Source organism: Coprinopsis cinerea (genome assembly GCF_000182895.1).
Source record: "Coprinopsis cinerea okayama7#130 chromosome 4 map unlocalized cont3.4, whole genome shotgun sequence".
NCBI lineage: Eukaryota > Fungi > Basidiomycota > Agaricomycetes > Agaricales > Psathyrellaceae > Coprinopsis > Coprinopsis cinerea.
This window is the reverse complement of record NW_003307541.1, coordinates 772440-787366: the sequence shown is the minus strand read 5'-3', so window position 1 is coordinate 787366 and position 14927 is coordinate 772440. Positions and strand designations below refer to the sequence as shown.

The 14927-nt window shown below is 53.6% G+C and overlaps 6 protein-coding genes and 1 non-coding gene across 7 annotated transcripts; 4 read left to right on the top strand and 3 right to left on the bottom strand.

Annotated features, from left to right (window-relative positions):
* Nucleotides 1-566: 566 nt before the first annotated feature.
* CC1G_20088 lies at nt 567-676 on the bottom strand. The gene has a single exon. It is a non-coding gene; the product is annotated as a tRNA-Lys (tRNA).
* A 1954-nt stretch (nt 677-2630) lies between these two features.
* CC1G_10731 (hypothetical protein) lies at nt 2631-5162 on the top strand (the record flags this gene model as incomplete). The annotated part of the gene is made up of 1 exon (XM_001838437.2): nt 2631-5162. The coding sequence occupies one exon, from the start codon at nt 2631-2633 to the stop codon at nt 5160-5162; it is 2532 nt and encodes an 843-aa protein (XP_001838489.2).
* A 256-nt stretch (nt 5163-5418) lies between these two features.
* Nucleotides 5419-6428, bottom strand: CC1G_10730 (40s ribosomal protein s10; the record flags this gene model as incomplete). The annotated part of the gene is made up of 5 exons (XM_001838436.2): nt 5419-5620; nt 5671-5854; nt 5908-5972; nt 6026-6033; nt 6186-6428. 5 exons carry the CDS (start codon nt 6426-6428, stop codon nt 5419-5421), a joined length of 702 nt encoding a protein of 233 aa, XP_001838488.2.
* Nucleotides 6429-6780: 352 nt separating this feature from the next.
* On the top strand, nt 6781-8977 carry CC1G_14338 (hypothetical protein; the record flags this gene model as incomplete). The annotated part of the gene is made up of 5 exons (XM_002911294.1): nt 6781-6897; nt 6974-7223; nt 7288-7492; nt 7551-8122; nt 8190-8977. The coding sequence occupies 5 exons, from the start codon at nt 6781-6783 to the stop codon at nt 8975-8977; spliced, it is 1932 nt and encodes a 643-aa protein (XP_002911340.1).
* A 412-nt stretch (nt 8978-9389) lies between these two features.
* On the top strand, nt 9390-9901 carry CC1G_10727 (hypothetical protein; the record flags this gene model as incomplete). Its single annotated transcript, XM_001838433.2, has 2 exons — nt 9390-9449; nt 9515-9901. The coding sequence occupies 2 exons, from the start codon at nt 9390-9392 to the stop codon at nt 9899-9901; spliced, it is 447 nt and encodes a 148-aa protein (XP_001838485.2).
* Nucleotides 9902-10524: 623 nt separating this feature from the next.
* Nucleotides 10525-11198, top strand: CC1G_12408 (hypothetical protein; the record flags this gene model as incomplete). The annotated part of the gene is made up of 3 exons (XM_001838432.2): nt 10525-10616; nt 10660-10883; nt 10936-11198. 3 exons carry the CDS (start codon nt 10525-10527, stop codon nt 11196-11198), a joined length of 579 nt encoding a protein of 192 aa, XP_001838484.2.
* A 764-nt stretch (nt 11199-11962) lies between these two features.
* CC1G_12407 (hypothetical protein) lies at nt 11963-14752 on the bottom strand (the record flags this gene model as incomplete). The annotated part of the gene is made up of 4 exons (XM_001838431.2): nt 11963-13635; nt 13693-13931; nt 13988-14388; nt 14441-14752. The coding sequence occupies 4 exons, from the start codon at nt 14750-14752 to the stop codon at nt 11963-11965; spliced, it is 2625 nt and encodes an 874-aa protein (XP_001838483.2).
* Between the last annotated feature and the right edge of the window lie 175 nt (nt 14753-14927).

Below are 14927 nucleotides of genomic sequence, written 5' to 3'. Positions count from 1 at the left end.
AGTCGTAGTAGGTTTTGAATGATAAACAGTGAAATTAACGGGGGAGGTACTTACCGGGGAGGAATTGCGAAACTCGTTTGCGCTTTTTCAGTAACGGCTGGTCACGAGCCTACCGGTTTGGTCCGCCCTGTTCAATTATCACCATCGAATTGGGTGAGTCTCAGTTACTAGAAGATGCCTTGCAATCGCGACGTTGGGCATATCGGACTGGGCGCTTAAAAAGCGCTGGGAAAAAGAAAAGTGTAGGTCGAGTCTTTGACACTGTAACTGTGTGTCACCTACTTGCTTACTCAAAAGACTCGTTTGAGCCGCCAGGATTTCCTGGTGTATAGATCGCGGTAGCAGCTTCTTCAAATGAGTTGCAAATTTACAAATGCCTTTTCATGACATCATTATCTATTCTCTTGTTGTACTGAACTCGCAAGCAGTGAACTTAAGGTCTCGCGATCGTCCAAGGCCATACGTTGCGGAATTAAGTATCCCAAATAGTGTACGGCTCGGATAAAAGAAAGAAAGAGCCGCAAATCAGGTTGAATGCTTTGATGAAAAAAATGATGTTGACAATTAGCCCACCGCGAGGGTCGAACTCGCAGCCTTCAGATATCCTAATGATAGGAACAGCAACCCGTCCCAGACCATAAGAGTCTGACGCTCTATCCGATTGAGCTAGGCGGGCACTGACAACATCTTTCTCCGAGTAATTCAGTGCTGCATAGGCAATTTGGACTCATCCTCCTGATAACTTCAAGTCCATGATTGGCCCGCAAAACACTCAGTTGGGAGAAACTAAATTAATAACTAGTACTAGGTCCCGGAATACGCTGGAACTCGACGATGTACTGAATTTTGATTTGAGAACCCCCTAAACCCTCGGAGAGCACCTCCGTGCACAGCCGTTCTTTTCTACGTGTTTCCGAAGCCATATCAGGGGGAACTAACGGTGACGATGAAAACGCGTGTCAACGAAGCTCCATCGCTGCTCCAGGTATTCAATGTCCTTTCCCTCTCCCCTGTCGTCCCCCACCTGCTGCCAGCTGGTCCAGAAAATCTCAGGCGAGGCGTGGTTTGCCATCCGAGTCGGATCCATTAGAGGGAGATTGATCACAGGTGAAAGAAGCATCCTCGTCGAAACTTGACCAACATCTCCTTGCTCGTCTCTTATGTTCCCAAAGCGTCTCAGAGTGGTGCGCCATCGATGGTCATCGCGAACGATGTCAGACTGTATAATCACAAAGTGTTCCTCAAGCGGCAGATCACAGAGCGCACCCTCTTCGGACACACCTGTAGCATAAAGCACAGCTCCTGACACACCATCGACATCTAGGGAGTCCTGGGCTTCACAAACTTCGTTACCGCTTGATACCTTCACCCGCAAACCTTGTATCTGATCACCCGCGTAGAAGAACGCAGAACAAACTTTTGTAAAGATGGCCAAGGGGATGTGACCAGTGTCATATGCTCGTTTCCATTTAGCTGCATATGGGATAGGATTCTGCAGACGTTGCTTAGACGTGCTTGTTTCAGGCACTGAAGATCTCCCACATTGCTGAGTACTGAGAAGACACCACGTCACCGACATACTTGTTTTGATTTTGATACTTCTGTCAATTGAATTAGCCTCTTCTGCATCTCTTAAGTGTGATGATAATCTACAACAGAGACGCTTCTCCCGGAGATAACACTGAGGAGAGAAACCCCGATTAGACCAAATTTCGAATCCTAGTACGGGGGAAATAGGTGCAGATGACCAGGGATTGCTGGATATGAAAGGCTGTCGTCTCCCTACATGACAGCAATAGCACCGACATACTTCACAGCTCTGATCTCGATTGTTCCAGAACTCCACCATAGGCGTTCCTATGACCGCGATTCTTATCCTTTAGCTCGTCCAGGTTGGCGAGATAAACACCTGCAAATACTCTCAGAGGGTATATAACCCTATCCACACTCACCCCTGTATCTCCAGAGGCGCACCTCAACCCCCTGGACCATAAACCCTACCCACAATGGTACGCCCCGCTCCCCAACCCTTGGTTTCTCCACCTACAGTATCCTTACATGACTCCCCAACAGACCCCAGTTAACAACGCCAACTGCAGCTGCACCTCCTGCGGCACCAGGTTAGTCGTCGCTGTCGTCGTCCTCCCTCCCCGCACCTGTCGGTAGAGCATCTAACACTGACTGTTATTCAGCTGCCAATGCGCTAGTGGCTCCTGCTCGTGCAGCGCCGGTTCCTGCAAGTGCTGAAAAACTCGGCATATACACACACACCCTCCGTTCCCCTGCCCCGACAACCATGATAGTACCGTACAGGACCTGCTAGATATAGTATGCGCAGTACACGAAGCCTAAAGTGAACAGTGATGAAAAATATGATTCTTTATCCTTCCACCTCGTCCTTTGAGATCAGTCCTCGTCACTTCCCTTTGGATTGTCATCATCCCCACAGAATCTAACAACATGCGTGGCCTGCATGAGATACAATTTGAGAGCATGAAGTTCTCTCGTGGCAGCGGGCGCTTAGATAACGGACGCAGCGCACTTCACCCCAAAGGGCGTGGGACACCAAGATCTCCATCCTGCCGATCCACAACCCGCCCACCCACCTCACCTCCCGCACCTCCCCCCCAATGACCCACACAACATACGCCCACGCCAGCAACCCTGACGCCCAAATCCGAACACGCTCTAAACAAAGCGAAGAATCGTCCCCGCCGCGCGGGCTGTCTCCCGTCCCTGGAAAACCTGACACGCGCACGCCCCATCATCGTCCCCGCCCTCGTCCACAGCGGCCCCGCGCAGCAAGTTTCACCATAGCGGGAAGGTCGCAGAGCAGCACGCGGGGGTCCTACGGGTCTTTCACGGCCTCGTCTCCGCGATCTGAGCTAGGCGGTGCTGGTACTAGCTCACATTTTCACTTTCACTCCACCACCGAACAGGGCGACGACGACGACGGGATGGACCCCTCCCCTTCCTCGCCATCCTATCACGCCTATTCTTACACCTACGTCCCTCCACCGCCTAATCCCAATAACGCCCCAAACGCCTGTACGCGCTTCATCCTCCTCCTCACCGGCATCCTCCTCTTCCTCTTCCTATGCGTTGCCTCCTTCCGTACCCGATACGACGCCCAAACGCGGTTCAAGCTGGACTTTGCCTCTCAGGAATGGTACCCCGATAGATGTTATGCCCAAGATCGCGTGAGGGACGAATTTGGATTTCTGGGTGACCTAGACAGTACGGGTTCGGGTGGTGCTAGAGGAGGAGGTGGTGGTGGTGGTGGTGGTGGTAGGCCTGTCGCTGTGTTCGGGCTTTCTGGTAGGGATAGTATTGGTAGAACTGGAGATGGGGATTCTCGGGGGAAGACTGTCGACAAACCTCGAGTGGACGAAGCACGCCCAGAGATGGAATCTCTCAACCTTACCGGCGTTCGCCCGAACGACGTCTCACTTCCACCCGGCCTCAATCTCTCACGACCACACCCCGATTCACGACTCTCAAAGGGCAAGGGCAGGAAAGACGTGAAAACTCCGATGGACCTGAGGAAACCACCGCTCATCGACCGATCCATCCTCGCCAAACTGGAGAAGCTGGAGCGGAAATACATGTCCATGTCTTCGACTGACTCTGGATCTGGTGGGGAATTCAAGGAAGGGAATGGAGAGACGAGGACAGAGGAGGTGCGGAGACCACCCATGATCACCGCCATACCAGAAGGAAGGCCATCTTCCTCGCATAGACACGGCGGGGAGCCTGGCTCGAAGCACTCAGACTCCAAACCTACCCCACATTGGAGCCGCAATTCATCCTCCCCTCCTCAGTCTCTGTCGAACTTCAACATCACCGATCTCTGTTCCACCACTTCGACATCCGTCGGGAGCACCTCCACACGCAGCCCCTGCAAGTTCCTCCTCCCCATTCGCATCGCCGAACAAGAATCCAAAGCCCGCCTACACTTTAGGCAAATCGCCTTCCTCGCCCAGAGGTTAGATCGAATCCTCGTCCTGCCAAACGTTGGCAAGAGTCGGATTGGCGCGTGTTTCAAGTGGGGATTTGGGACATACTACGATGTGTCTTCGGAGGGGTTGAGGGCACAGGCGGAGGAACTGAGTGCTGGTGGTGGTGGCGGTGGTGGACACGGGCGGCTGGGGATGGTGTCGTTGGAAGAGTGGAAGGCGTGGGCTGAACGGGAGTCGGAGAGGATGGGGAAGGGTGTTGATGCGCAGCTGGTATCGTTTGGAGCGTCGTTGCCCGCGTCTATCACTCCTGATGCAGAGCTTGGTGATTCCGGCGAGAGTGCACCTGGCTTACAGATCCACCCATACGACACTGAGCTTGCGTCCGAGAGCCAGTTCCCCTGGTGTTTCCACTCCAAGTTCGACTTTCTGGGCCTTCGTGACCGATCGGTGTTCGCGACGGTTGACATCCCTAAAGAGGTCAGAATGGGTCTTCGAGCTGCCCCACAGGGAGAACTAGGGGAGAGCGTCGTCGCTGCGCTTCAGCAGACCGGGCCTTCGCCAAGAGAAGACTCTGAGGACGGTCAATCCCCTCTCAGCGCCGACGCACCTATCACATCGGATAGCAGCCCAGACGTCCTCGTCGTGAACTGGGACCTCCGACATCCACTCTTCCACCCTTCTGGCTTACCCCACCTCTCATACTCACCCGCCCTAGTATCCCTCGCCGACAAACTCGTACCCAACACCACCCGATACCTCGCCATCCACTGGAGAATGGAAACGGTCGACCCCGAAGCTCTCAAATCGTGCGCTCACTCTCTGGTCGACGTTCTTTCGGACATGTTGCATGATGTTCGACATCTCGCAAAGGACGTGGGGACGGTGTGGTTCGCTAGTGATTATCCTCACCCGTTGGTTCGAGATGAAGGCACAGGGGTTACAGCCAAGTCTGGGACGTTCAGGAACTTTAACGAACATCATGACGAGGCCATTGCGATTTTTCGTAGTGCTTTCGACGGTGGTGGCGAGCTGGCAGGATGGAGATTGATGGACGCCGCCGGTGCAATGCGAGAAGCGGCGTTCAAGAAAGAAGAGGAGGCGCTCCTGCAGGATACAGGGGTCCTAGGGATTGTCGACAAGATGATTGCGATGAAAGCGACGTTGTTCGTGAGCGGGTCGAAAAAGTGTAGTCGCCAGAGGTGAGCCAGCCCCTATTGTCCGTAGACTGGAGACTAATCGGAGAACAGTTCGTTCACAAAGCAAGTGGTGGAGAAAAGGTCGGAAGAGTGGTCCAAGCTGTCCAATGTTGTAACCTATTTCTGAATCAATAGACCGATAGTGTACATTCATAATACATCGATGATAGACTTGCAGGATGTTGGAGAGATTGGGGCGATGCGAAAAGAGTCGGATGTGGAATTGCAGCCTTGCTACTACATACAATGATCGACAAAGCCCTTTACTCTCTGGGAGCACCTCGGCCAACACCAGCGAATTGGGGTCGGAAGTCTCCAGGAGCGCCCTCCTTCTTGCGGTAGTCTTCACGGTCGCCTCGGGGAGCACGGTATGCGCCATCGCCGCCAGTTCGGACTTGAGCGGGGCGGGGTGGGCGGACGGCCTTTTTGTGGGTGGCGGGAACGATTTCGGCGGGGAGGTGGAGCCTGATTGAGGTGAATAGATAATTCAAATAGTAAATCTAATGAATACTCACCATTCACGGAGGAACTCGACACCCTCAGGGGTCAAAACATAGTAGTACCACTGCCAGGAGAAGCGGGTCTTGACGTAGCCCTTGGAGGTAAGGCTCTGCATGGCCTTGATAACTTCGAGGTTGGGGACATCGAGTTCTTCATGTTTTGGTGCGTTGAAGTCCTTCTTGGCGACAAGGACACCCTCTGCGCTCGCTATCAGCCCCCGCTCAGCACTCCCTTCCGCAGAATTCGCGCACCTTTGAAGAGGTTCTCGTAGATGATGCGTCGGTTGGGCTTTGAGATGATCATTTTCGACTCGTTGCTGCCAATTCTTGTCAGAACACACGGCTCAACAGACGATAAAACGCTACTCACTGCGAAGACTGTTATCGCACTGTCCCGGCTGTCCAACACACATCAGCTCTCGTCATCCAGACCAACAAAACGCCAATCCAGCCGATTTGGACGCGGAAAACGGGAAAATGACCACGTTCATGGGTTCTGGGGTGTACAGGCGGTCGAACGGCGTACTTACGTTCAGAGGGTTTGTGGGCTGCACTGGCAGGGCTTGACGTCGACGGCGGGGGACCTTGGCGGTGTTTTTTTGTGTATCGAAAGCTCGCGGTGGCTCGGTCTTTGCCGACGCGTGTTGATGGCGGAGAATGAAAGTGCGGCGATCGTGTCGCTGGTTGCTCTTGTCTTCATCGTCCACGGTCAGGCCTTCAGATTCAGGCCTCGAGTGCGTGGAGGACAGAGGCCAGTCGGATAGGGATGGCATTGGTAGGTAAACTTGTCGCTATTACTGTGGTGTCGAATTCAACTTAGTCGCTACCCGTTTTCCTTCGTCAGCTTAGCTCTTGTATTTGACGTTCTCGACTCCGGGAAATAAGCTCTTCCCTGTAAATCTCGTCAATGAATAATTGTCCTTTAGAAAACAGAGAAAAATGGGGAATCGCAAACGCCATGACCGTGGGCCTGGGCGCCTAATGAGACGAGGTAGCCAAATAAAGGCAAATACAGTCGCTGGCACGAACCAAGCTCGAACGCTCATGTCGTCTCGCCTGCATCTCACCTCGGGAAAGGCGCTCGTACTCTAAAAGCACCCCATCTGTGAGCGCCCATCAACAACAATGGTGAGGCATGCAGGATTCTCTGCATGGATCACCTGTATGGGGAAAGCGTTGGACGAGTATGACGTCCAGGTGAAGGACGTCGATGGACACCCAGAAGTCCGGTGCTACGTCCCTGTGCAAGAACCAGACAAGGCATGTCGAGCAGATCCTTCGGATATGGATCATTTTCTAACGGGTTCGGGTTGACCAGTATTTCAGAGTTTACTGGCGGGACCTCGTGTTTGACGAAGAAAAGCGGGGGAGCAGTATCGGCTACCTTACTCTCGACGGATGGGACGGCGGACAAGGGGTGATCATTCCACCCTGGCTTAAACCGCGCCGTCCATATCCAGTGCGCTGCAGGTCCTCCCTGCCTTTTCACGCAACAGCAACCGAGCCATACCAAAAAATTACCCGCTCCGACGGTTGCAGACTCAGATTTATCAAGGTTCAACGATCAGGTGTGTATAAACTACCTCGATGCACCGAATGCTTGGCCAATTTATACGCCACTGCTCTCTCTAGATGACAAAGAGTGGCCCGCGCGGAAAGAACACGTCGAATGCGACGAATGCGAATCTGTTGGGGAGATACGACTGTCGATCGAGCGGATCTCGGACACGTATGTTCGGACCGTCCGCACGAAACAAAGTGTGGAGGAGTCCAACGACGATGAGGAAGAAGATGACGATGGTGCACACCGTTCGCATGTCCACGGCTATCGAATTGGGTGAGAGCAGCCCGAATCACGTCCCAGATCATCCCGCATTCTCATTCTGCTACCAAAGTTTGGAGGAGTTAGAGCCTAGGTCGCCATCGCCCCCATCAGAAGGCGACAGCAAAAAATACCCCATTGCGATCTCCAAAGAAGAGTACTCCTTTAGCGTGGAAGAACCTATCGTGACGTTTGTCTTTATGTATCGCCCTAAAGGTCCGTTAGCTCTCCCTCCTTCAATACTGCAGTATCGACCTAACCTGTTTGCCCTGTCCCATCCAGAGCTCCTCCGCAAGTACAAGAAAGCATTACGGCCCTCTATACCTGTCGATAAAGGGAAGGGGAGAGATGCGACACCTACGTCCGACGACTCGGATCCAGACGAAGACCACCCTAGTGACGCCTGGGACAAATGGGAAGCCGAGTTCTGGGGAAAAGATGGAGACCAGGACGACGACGATAGCGAAAACGGCGACCAATTGCAGTCGGTGAACGGGGAGGAGGGGGTGGAACGGCTTCAAGGCGAACCGATGGACGTCTCAGACTTCACCCCACCCGACGCCACCCCGCACACTGACACCACGATCCCGCACAAACGCCCCCGCGCAGACTCCATGGAGTCCATGTACGTGTTTGATTCTGAAGGTCAGTTTTCCGATATTCAAGCTCTTGATTTCGTCGAGCTTACTACTAGCCGATCTCTGGTTCTCAGTTCAACACCCCCAACGATCCTCCGAACCGCCCAGGCCCAGTGTGACCGGGGTCTCTGCTGCCAGATACACACCCGACGACGTCGTATCTCCAGCCCACGAAGTCGAGCATGAAGGCACAGCTTCGCGTCTTGTTGATGCTACTTCGTCCCTGGCCGCTTTGGTGTCCATCGGAGCTGACCAGCACACACTTACTGGCACCCCTGCGATCAAGGTCGAAAACGACGATGAGGAGGAGGAGAAACCTGACGTCTCCGCAGGATCGTCCGGGTACCTCTCCGAAATCGCGCCTCCCATGGTCAACGAACTAGACCGCGGGCTGCACGACCTCCGCCGGAAACTCCAACGTGCCAAAGAGGATCTCGCCGAACGTGAGGTAGAGAGAACGTACTTGAGAAAACTGCTCGATACTTCTCGAGAGTCGCGCGTGCGGTCTGCGAAGAGAATCAAACTCGAAGCACAAGTGAAATTGGAGGAGGGGGAGGGAATGGGAACCGAAATCGGATCGTCGTCGTCGTCGTCGTCGTCGTCGACGAGTGCGATTCGTCGAGGTCCAGAGAGCGAACGGGTGTTAGAGCGCCGGTTGAAGGACAACACGAGCGAGGTTAAGAGGTTGGAGAACGCTATTGGGAAATTGGAGGGTGAGATTAGGAGTACCGAGTCGGTGAAGAAGAGGTACGCGACTTTGCTACCGAAGGTTGACGATGTGAAGGTGAAGGTGGAGGTGAAAGATGAGTCGCCAGAGATATCTGCTGTACCTACTACGATTGATCTAACAGAAGATGACTAGATTTTGTGTACGTTGTGAATTGTAGCGCCAGGAATGGCCGTTAGTTCAAGAACGCTGGGACCGCCCTTATTGGTGGAAACAGGCCCCAGCATTTCTGATGTATCCCCGCACATTATGGCCTGAGCGCCCATTTCTTGAGGAATATAAAAGCCGCCTATTAGGGGGGCGGCCAATTTCCCCAGTCCCGGCTCACCAATCCGTCTCAACCCATCTAATCCCCAGCGATTTTAGATTGGTTGAGGCATCTAACTCTTGTAGCACACATCATCTATCTTTCCATTTGCCTAGCGACTATCGTCATCCTCTACGCTCTCTCATCGGTTTATTGACGTCTAACCAAAACTAGAACCTAAAGGCAAGTTAAGGAGATATGGCAGTGTCCACCAGGTCCTCGAAGCGTAAGACCAGGTCCATGACTCTCCGTGGAAAGGGCTTGGTTGCGACTCTAAGGGACAATGGTGAGGTTAAACAGGTACGCCCTTAACTCACCCCATTATAGGCGAATTCAGTCCTAACTATCTTCCTTTTCGATTATAGCTTAAGAAATCCAGTCGTCGCACTCTCAATGCGAGTAGGGAGAGGATAGACCCGGATTCAGAGCCAGAGTCGCCTACACCTGTCGAAGCATCTCCCACACCTTCAAGCCCAAGCTCGAGTTCTTATGAGTCGCAGTTCGATGTCGAGATGGACGAAGCTTTTGCTTCGATTACTCAGGAAATTCCAGTTACGTTCGGACTCACCAGTGACCAGCTTTGCTTCCCTACTGAAAGTGAGTGGAAATTACCGAGTCCCTTCAGGAATCCTGCAACGGCGTGGAATGTGATGTGGTTTCAGGATCCCCTTGGACCCAGTGTTTTCGATCTGGATTCTCAGCTGGAGATACTCGAGACTGCGGCGTGGAACTTGATTTTGAAGGACATTTGAAGTCGACTCTCAACTTCACCTTCGGGGATCATTGTGTAGAACCTTCTTACTATGAGGTCCAAGCTGGGACTCGGAGTCGAACCGGCAAGGGGCATCAACGTTTAACCTGCCTCGCATATTCAAGGTTGTCGCTGTCAGAATGCTTTACTAGATAGTCGACTTGCGTAGGTTGATCGTTCCCAAGGAGGAGATGGAGTAGTATTTTACGAATAGATTGCCTTTACCTCTCCGTCAATGTAACGAAGTCATGTTTGATCTCTGTCTCACCGGGACAAAATCTGTAAGTGGACTTTTTTCGTTTCGCCTAGACTGTTCATGCATTAGTGGCTTATAATTACTATTGATTCACCATTGCATGAGCTTCAGAACCAAGCAAAGCCAAAGGCCGCGTGCTGGGTTGATCTTGTATTGATCGGAAGGAAATTTGTCTTTGTCCTGACTCCAGTCCCCCAGGCCCCATATATTAGACTGCAAGCCGCACAATCGGTCCACACGTTCTAACACTACTTAGTCTCGTACCCATCCGTATTAACATACTATATCATCTCCCATCTTTCTCTCGAGACAATCCGGGGTTATGGTGAAGTATCGTGGCTTTTCGGCTTGGGTGCATGTCAAAGGCCATGAAAGGCCATTGGAGGAGTTTGATGTACAAACCAGAAAGGTCTGGGGGCGTCCTGAAGTCAGCTGCTTCATTCCCACAGAAGAAGGAAAGGTAACCTGTCTCTCTGCTGTGTAGTAGTCACGTAACCTAACAGTCGGGAACCGCAGAAATTCAAGGTATTCTGGAAGGACCGTGCCTTTGAGAAAGAGACGCACGGCGGCACTGAAGGGGAGCTCTTGTTAGATGGAAGGCCATGCGGCAGTTGCTTCATCATCCCTGGCAAGCGACATCAGACGCAGGATATCGCGTGGGTCGATGGCTTTGAGAACGAGGGTGGCGAAGTACAGCCGTTTGCCTTTGTCAAAGCTGAACGAACAGGTAAGAATTATGCTTCCGTTATTTAATTGTTGTTGATATTAACTTCTGAAAGAGGACGAAGAGTGGCTCGTTTGGAAGGAACTTGACGAGCACATAGGCGAGATACGAGTAATCATCAGGAAAATCAAGGGTGCTACATCCAAGGACCCGTCACTCAGGGGCTTGAATGCGAAGGAGAAACGTCAGAGGCTTCAAGAACGAAAGGAAAGGCAAGAAATGAGCAGCAGGACTCTTGTTCCAAACATCGGTGGGAAGATTCACGAGCAGGTGAAGAAGGAACTTCATGGTGTTCGCATCGGGTACGATGACTCGTGACCAGATACATCTCTCCGCGGCAGGGGATGTCGTCTTTATTTTGAAAACGGGCAGGATGTATCCATTAGATTCGTTATGAAAACGGGCGGATGTAACCAGGGAGAGCCATTTTAAAAACCAGGGAGAGCCATTTTAAAAATGACGCTCCATCCATTATCAAAACGAGAGAAGCACTCGGCATCAGCCATCACGACAGATAACACGACAGGCACCGCCATCAGGACGTCATCACGAGACGGGGAGCGGGTCCCTTCCGATTCCCGCCCTCCCGCCCCCGCGCCCCTCCCGACGCAACTCCTTTGGGCAGATGCAAAAGGGGATGTTCTCCCATGGGCGACCCGGTCGGCAATGTCACCTGTCGCAGTACATCACGAATTCCGAATGTCAGAAGACCCGCGTTACTGTTCTCCCCCGCACCTTGACAGGTCATCAAATGGGCTTCGCCGACGCTCGCTGGACATCAGACCCTTCGAATCACTGTATCCCCGCCGAATGTTCAAACCCACCCAAAAACAAAAAGAAAAACACACACAAAAAAAAAAAACATACCATATGACTCCCAAAAGGTGAAAAGCAGGCGACAGTGTCAAGAAAGAGTGTATATAGGCCGGAGTGTGTACATGAATGTAAGTAGGCCTGTGTAGTGGCGCTGCCAGCAACCAAAATACGGAATCACAACCACGGGGCCTCGGGTGTGTATGACGTCAGTAGGAGGGAACCACATCAGAGCCATCACGGACACACCCACTGCCGTGCCGGCATCCTCAACGATGTTTGTTGAACAATTCCAAGCACCTGTGAATGTCATCCACCGCCGCCCACCATCGTGTCGTATCCTCACCTCCCGCCCACCAAGAAAGACTCTGCATGGCCATACCTATGCCCTTAGGCCCGGCCTTCTCCAGCACCGCGAGCGAAGCAACCGCGCTAGACGGGTCGAAACTGTGAGGTAGGCACCCGCATGGGTTCTTCCTCCATTCAGGCTGTATCTCATTCCACCACAGGCACCAGCGTGAACCGAAATCGACAATGTCATCGATATGAGGAGCGACATCGGGTTCTCCGCCCTTTGAAGCCCATTTAGCAATCTCCACGGGACGGGACTTGGTAACCGGGAATCGACCAGTCGTCACCACTCGCGCCAGCTCAAATTTAACCCAGGCATCAACACATGCAATCCACCTCGGATCGTCCACTCTCTGCTTCAGATTCTGGGCGACCGCTGTCACCCAGTTGGTTTCAAGCCCAATTGCAGCGCTCCGATGTCTCTTCTCCCGACCCTGACCCGTATTGGCAACAGGTTTCCTTTTCGCACCCGTGGCGGGAACCTCGAGGACTGCTGGCGATTGGTCCGCATTCAAGACTGGTGTTTCCTGACTAGCCTGAGACATGGGGGCGGCGGGCAGCTGGGGTGGCGCGTCCACTAGCACCGTCTGAAGGGGTGGAGGTGTGGGAAGAGCGTTGTTCTGGGCACCGGCAGCCTGACTCGGAGGTGGTGCCGTTAGGGGAGCAGGGGGCATACGAGGGAAAGACGTCTGGGGAGGAGTTGGCGCCATGGAAGGGGTAGTGGCCTGGGGAGCGTACATCGGCGTCAGGGAAGGTGCGATGTGGGGAGCAGAGGGCAGTGGCATGTGGGAAGAACCCTGGGAAGGAACCATCGGAGGATTTGGGATTTGTGCATGGCTAGCGAAGACGGGAGGTGCTGCCATCTGCGAAGGAGGGTGAATAGCGAGAGCTGAAGGGGTAGTGGCGGCACCAGAAGCGGATGGGAAGGTTGAAGGAAGCATATAGGAGTTCTGGTACGCATACCGCTCTTCCTCTAATCCTCCCCAAGACTGACGCCCGAAACTGGCCAGGTCTCTGTAATCAACCGCTCCGAGCCCCACCATTCCTGCCTCGAGGCTGCCAGCGGCAGGTTGGAGACGCAACGCCAAATGACCCAAGCCGTCTTCGAGCGCAGCTTCCCCGCCGGCAGCCCCACTATCAGGGTGCAGCAATCTTCGAGTCTCGTCCATCAGTCGCCCAAGGTCGTCAAACACACCCCCAGGCACCGTCGACGGCTGCAGATCTCCAGCGTGGCCGGAAGGTGCGAGTACCGAGGGTGCAGTCCCGGGCACCAGCGTACGAGTAACACCATCCGTACCTGCAGTGGCCGTTGGAGCAACGGGGCCCAGGACGACAGGAATCGGAGGAGTATCCGTCGAGTGCACACCCAAGGACGTGTTGTTTCCCGAACCCGAAGGTCCCGCAATCGCGACAGGGGGCGCATCAGGCGGTGATGAAACGTCGGTCGACACGGCCCCAGCCACCGCGGGCGGCTTCGACGTCGATGTTGCGTCTTCGGCCAACAAGGCTTCCTCCGCGGTCGGCCTGTTCATGACGGTCATGAGCCCAGCCAGAGCGGATTTCAACACCCTTGATTGGCGAACCTCAGCAGCTGGGTGATGTCAAAGGTAAGCTAGCAGTCTTTAACGTTCGGATACGAGTCACTTACGGTAGACCGTGTGCAGAAATGCCGAGTACGGGTTCACGTAGGAGGTCTGGAAGGTTGGGTGGGCCTTGCTAAAGCCCACTCCAGCCATATTTCTCCCCTCATGATACGAACGAGTACGGATCTCACCGTCCGGCTTCATTGGGTCGGGACCTCCACAGATAACACTGAAGCTCCACCCGGTCTTCCTCGCCAGAACAGGGAGGAGCCCCTGAAAGATTGCGTCCAGGGCGTTGATGTGACTGAAACATGAGATCGTGAGTGGCTCAAATCGTGGGGTACAGAACTCGGTACTCACCGGCAGTAAACCTCAGGAGGCTCATCCTTTTTCACGCGTAGGTCGTAGTCGTCCACAAACGCGTTCTTCAAGATCTCCCGCGTCTTCCGCCGTTCCTCCGCAGCCGCCGCCTCCAACTCGTCAATTCTGGCCAAAATTTCCGGAGACTCGTTCGCAAACGTGTCGGCGGTGACTTTGGTGATGATGTCCAGCATCTCCTTTTTTTCGGGCGCCTTCGATTGCGCCGCAACAGCCTTGTCAACGTTCTCCTTGACGCGCTTAGTGTAGAACTCTTTGGAGTAGAGCTGGACCCTGGTGAGTGCACGACCACTCGACTCTCGAGGCGCCGCCAGCTCAACCTTCAGTTCAGGGAAAGAGCCCTTCACGGTCGAGTCGTGATTATAAAACCACCGCATTACGCGCTGGACGGAAAACCGGTGAGTAACGCGTTACCTGGAGAGAATCGCGACTCACCTCTTCACGTTCCTCCCTCCATTTACGCAACGCCTCCCCCTCAAGCACCGGACGCTCTGATGCCAGAGATTTAGACAGGGTTTTCTTTTTTTTGGGATTGGCTGCATTCCACGCGAGCAAAGCTCGCTTAGCAGCCTCTTGTTCCGCTTGCGGCGTGGGCCATTCTTGCAGGAAGTGCGCCTTAATGCCCTTCCAAAAGACCTCGAGATGGGTGTCTCCACCGGCCACCTGCGCAGACCCGGCAGCCTGGGCTTTTTTGAAGCCCGGGTAGAGGCTGTTCATATATTCGACTTGAGGTGCGAAAAACTTCATTCCTACATTTCAATCGCGCAAGCGTAGTCAGTTATATAGCTTTTGGAGCGCGATGGCGCAGAGAACTCACCGATCCTACGGTTTTTAAACTCAAGGTTTGACGTGCTCTTGGTTTCGTGCGCTGACGCGAATTTGGTTGGGTTAACTACTTAGTGCTCCTCCGGCCGCACAACAA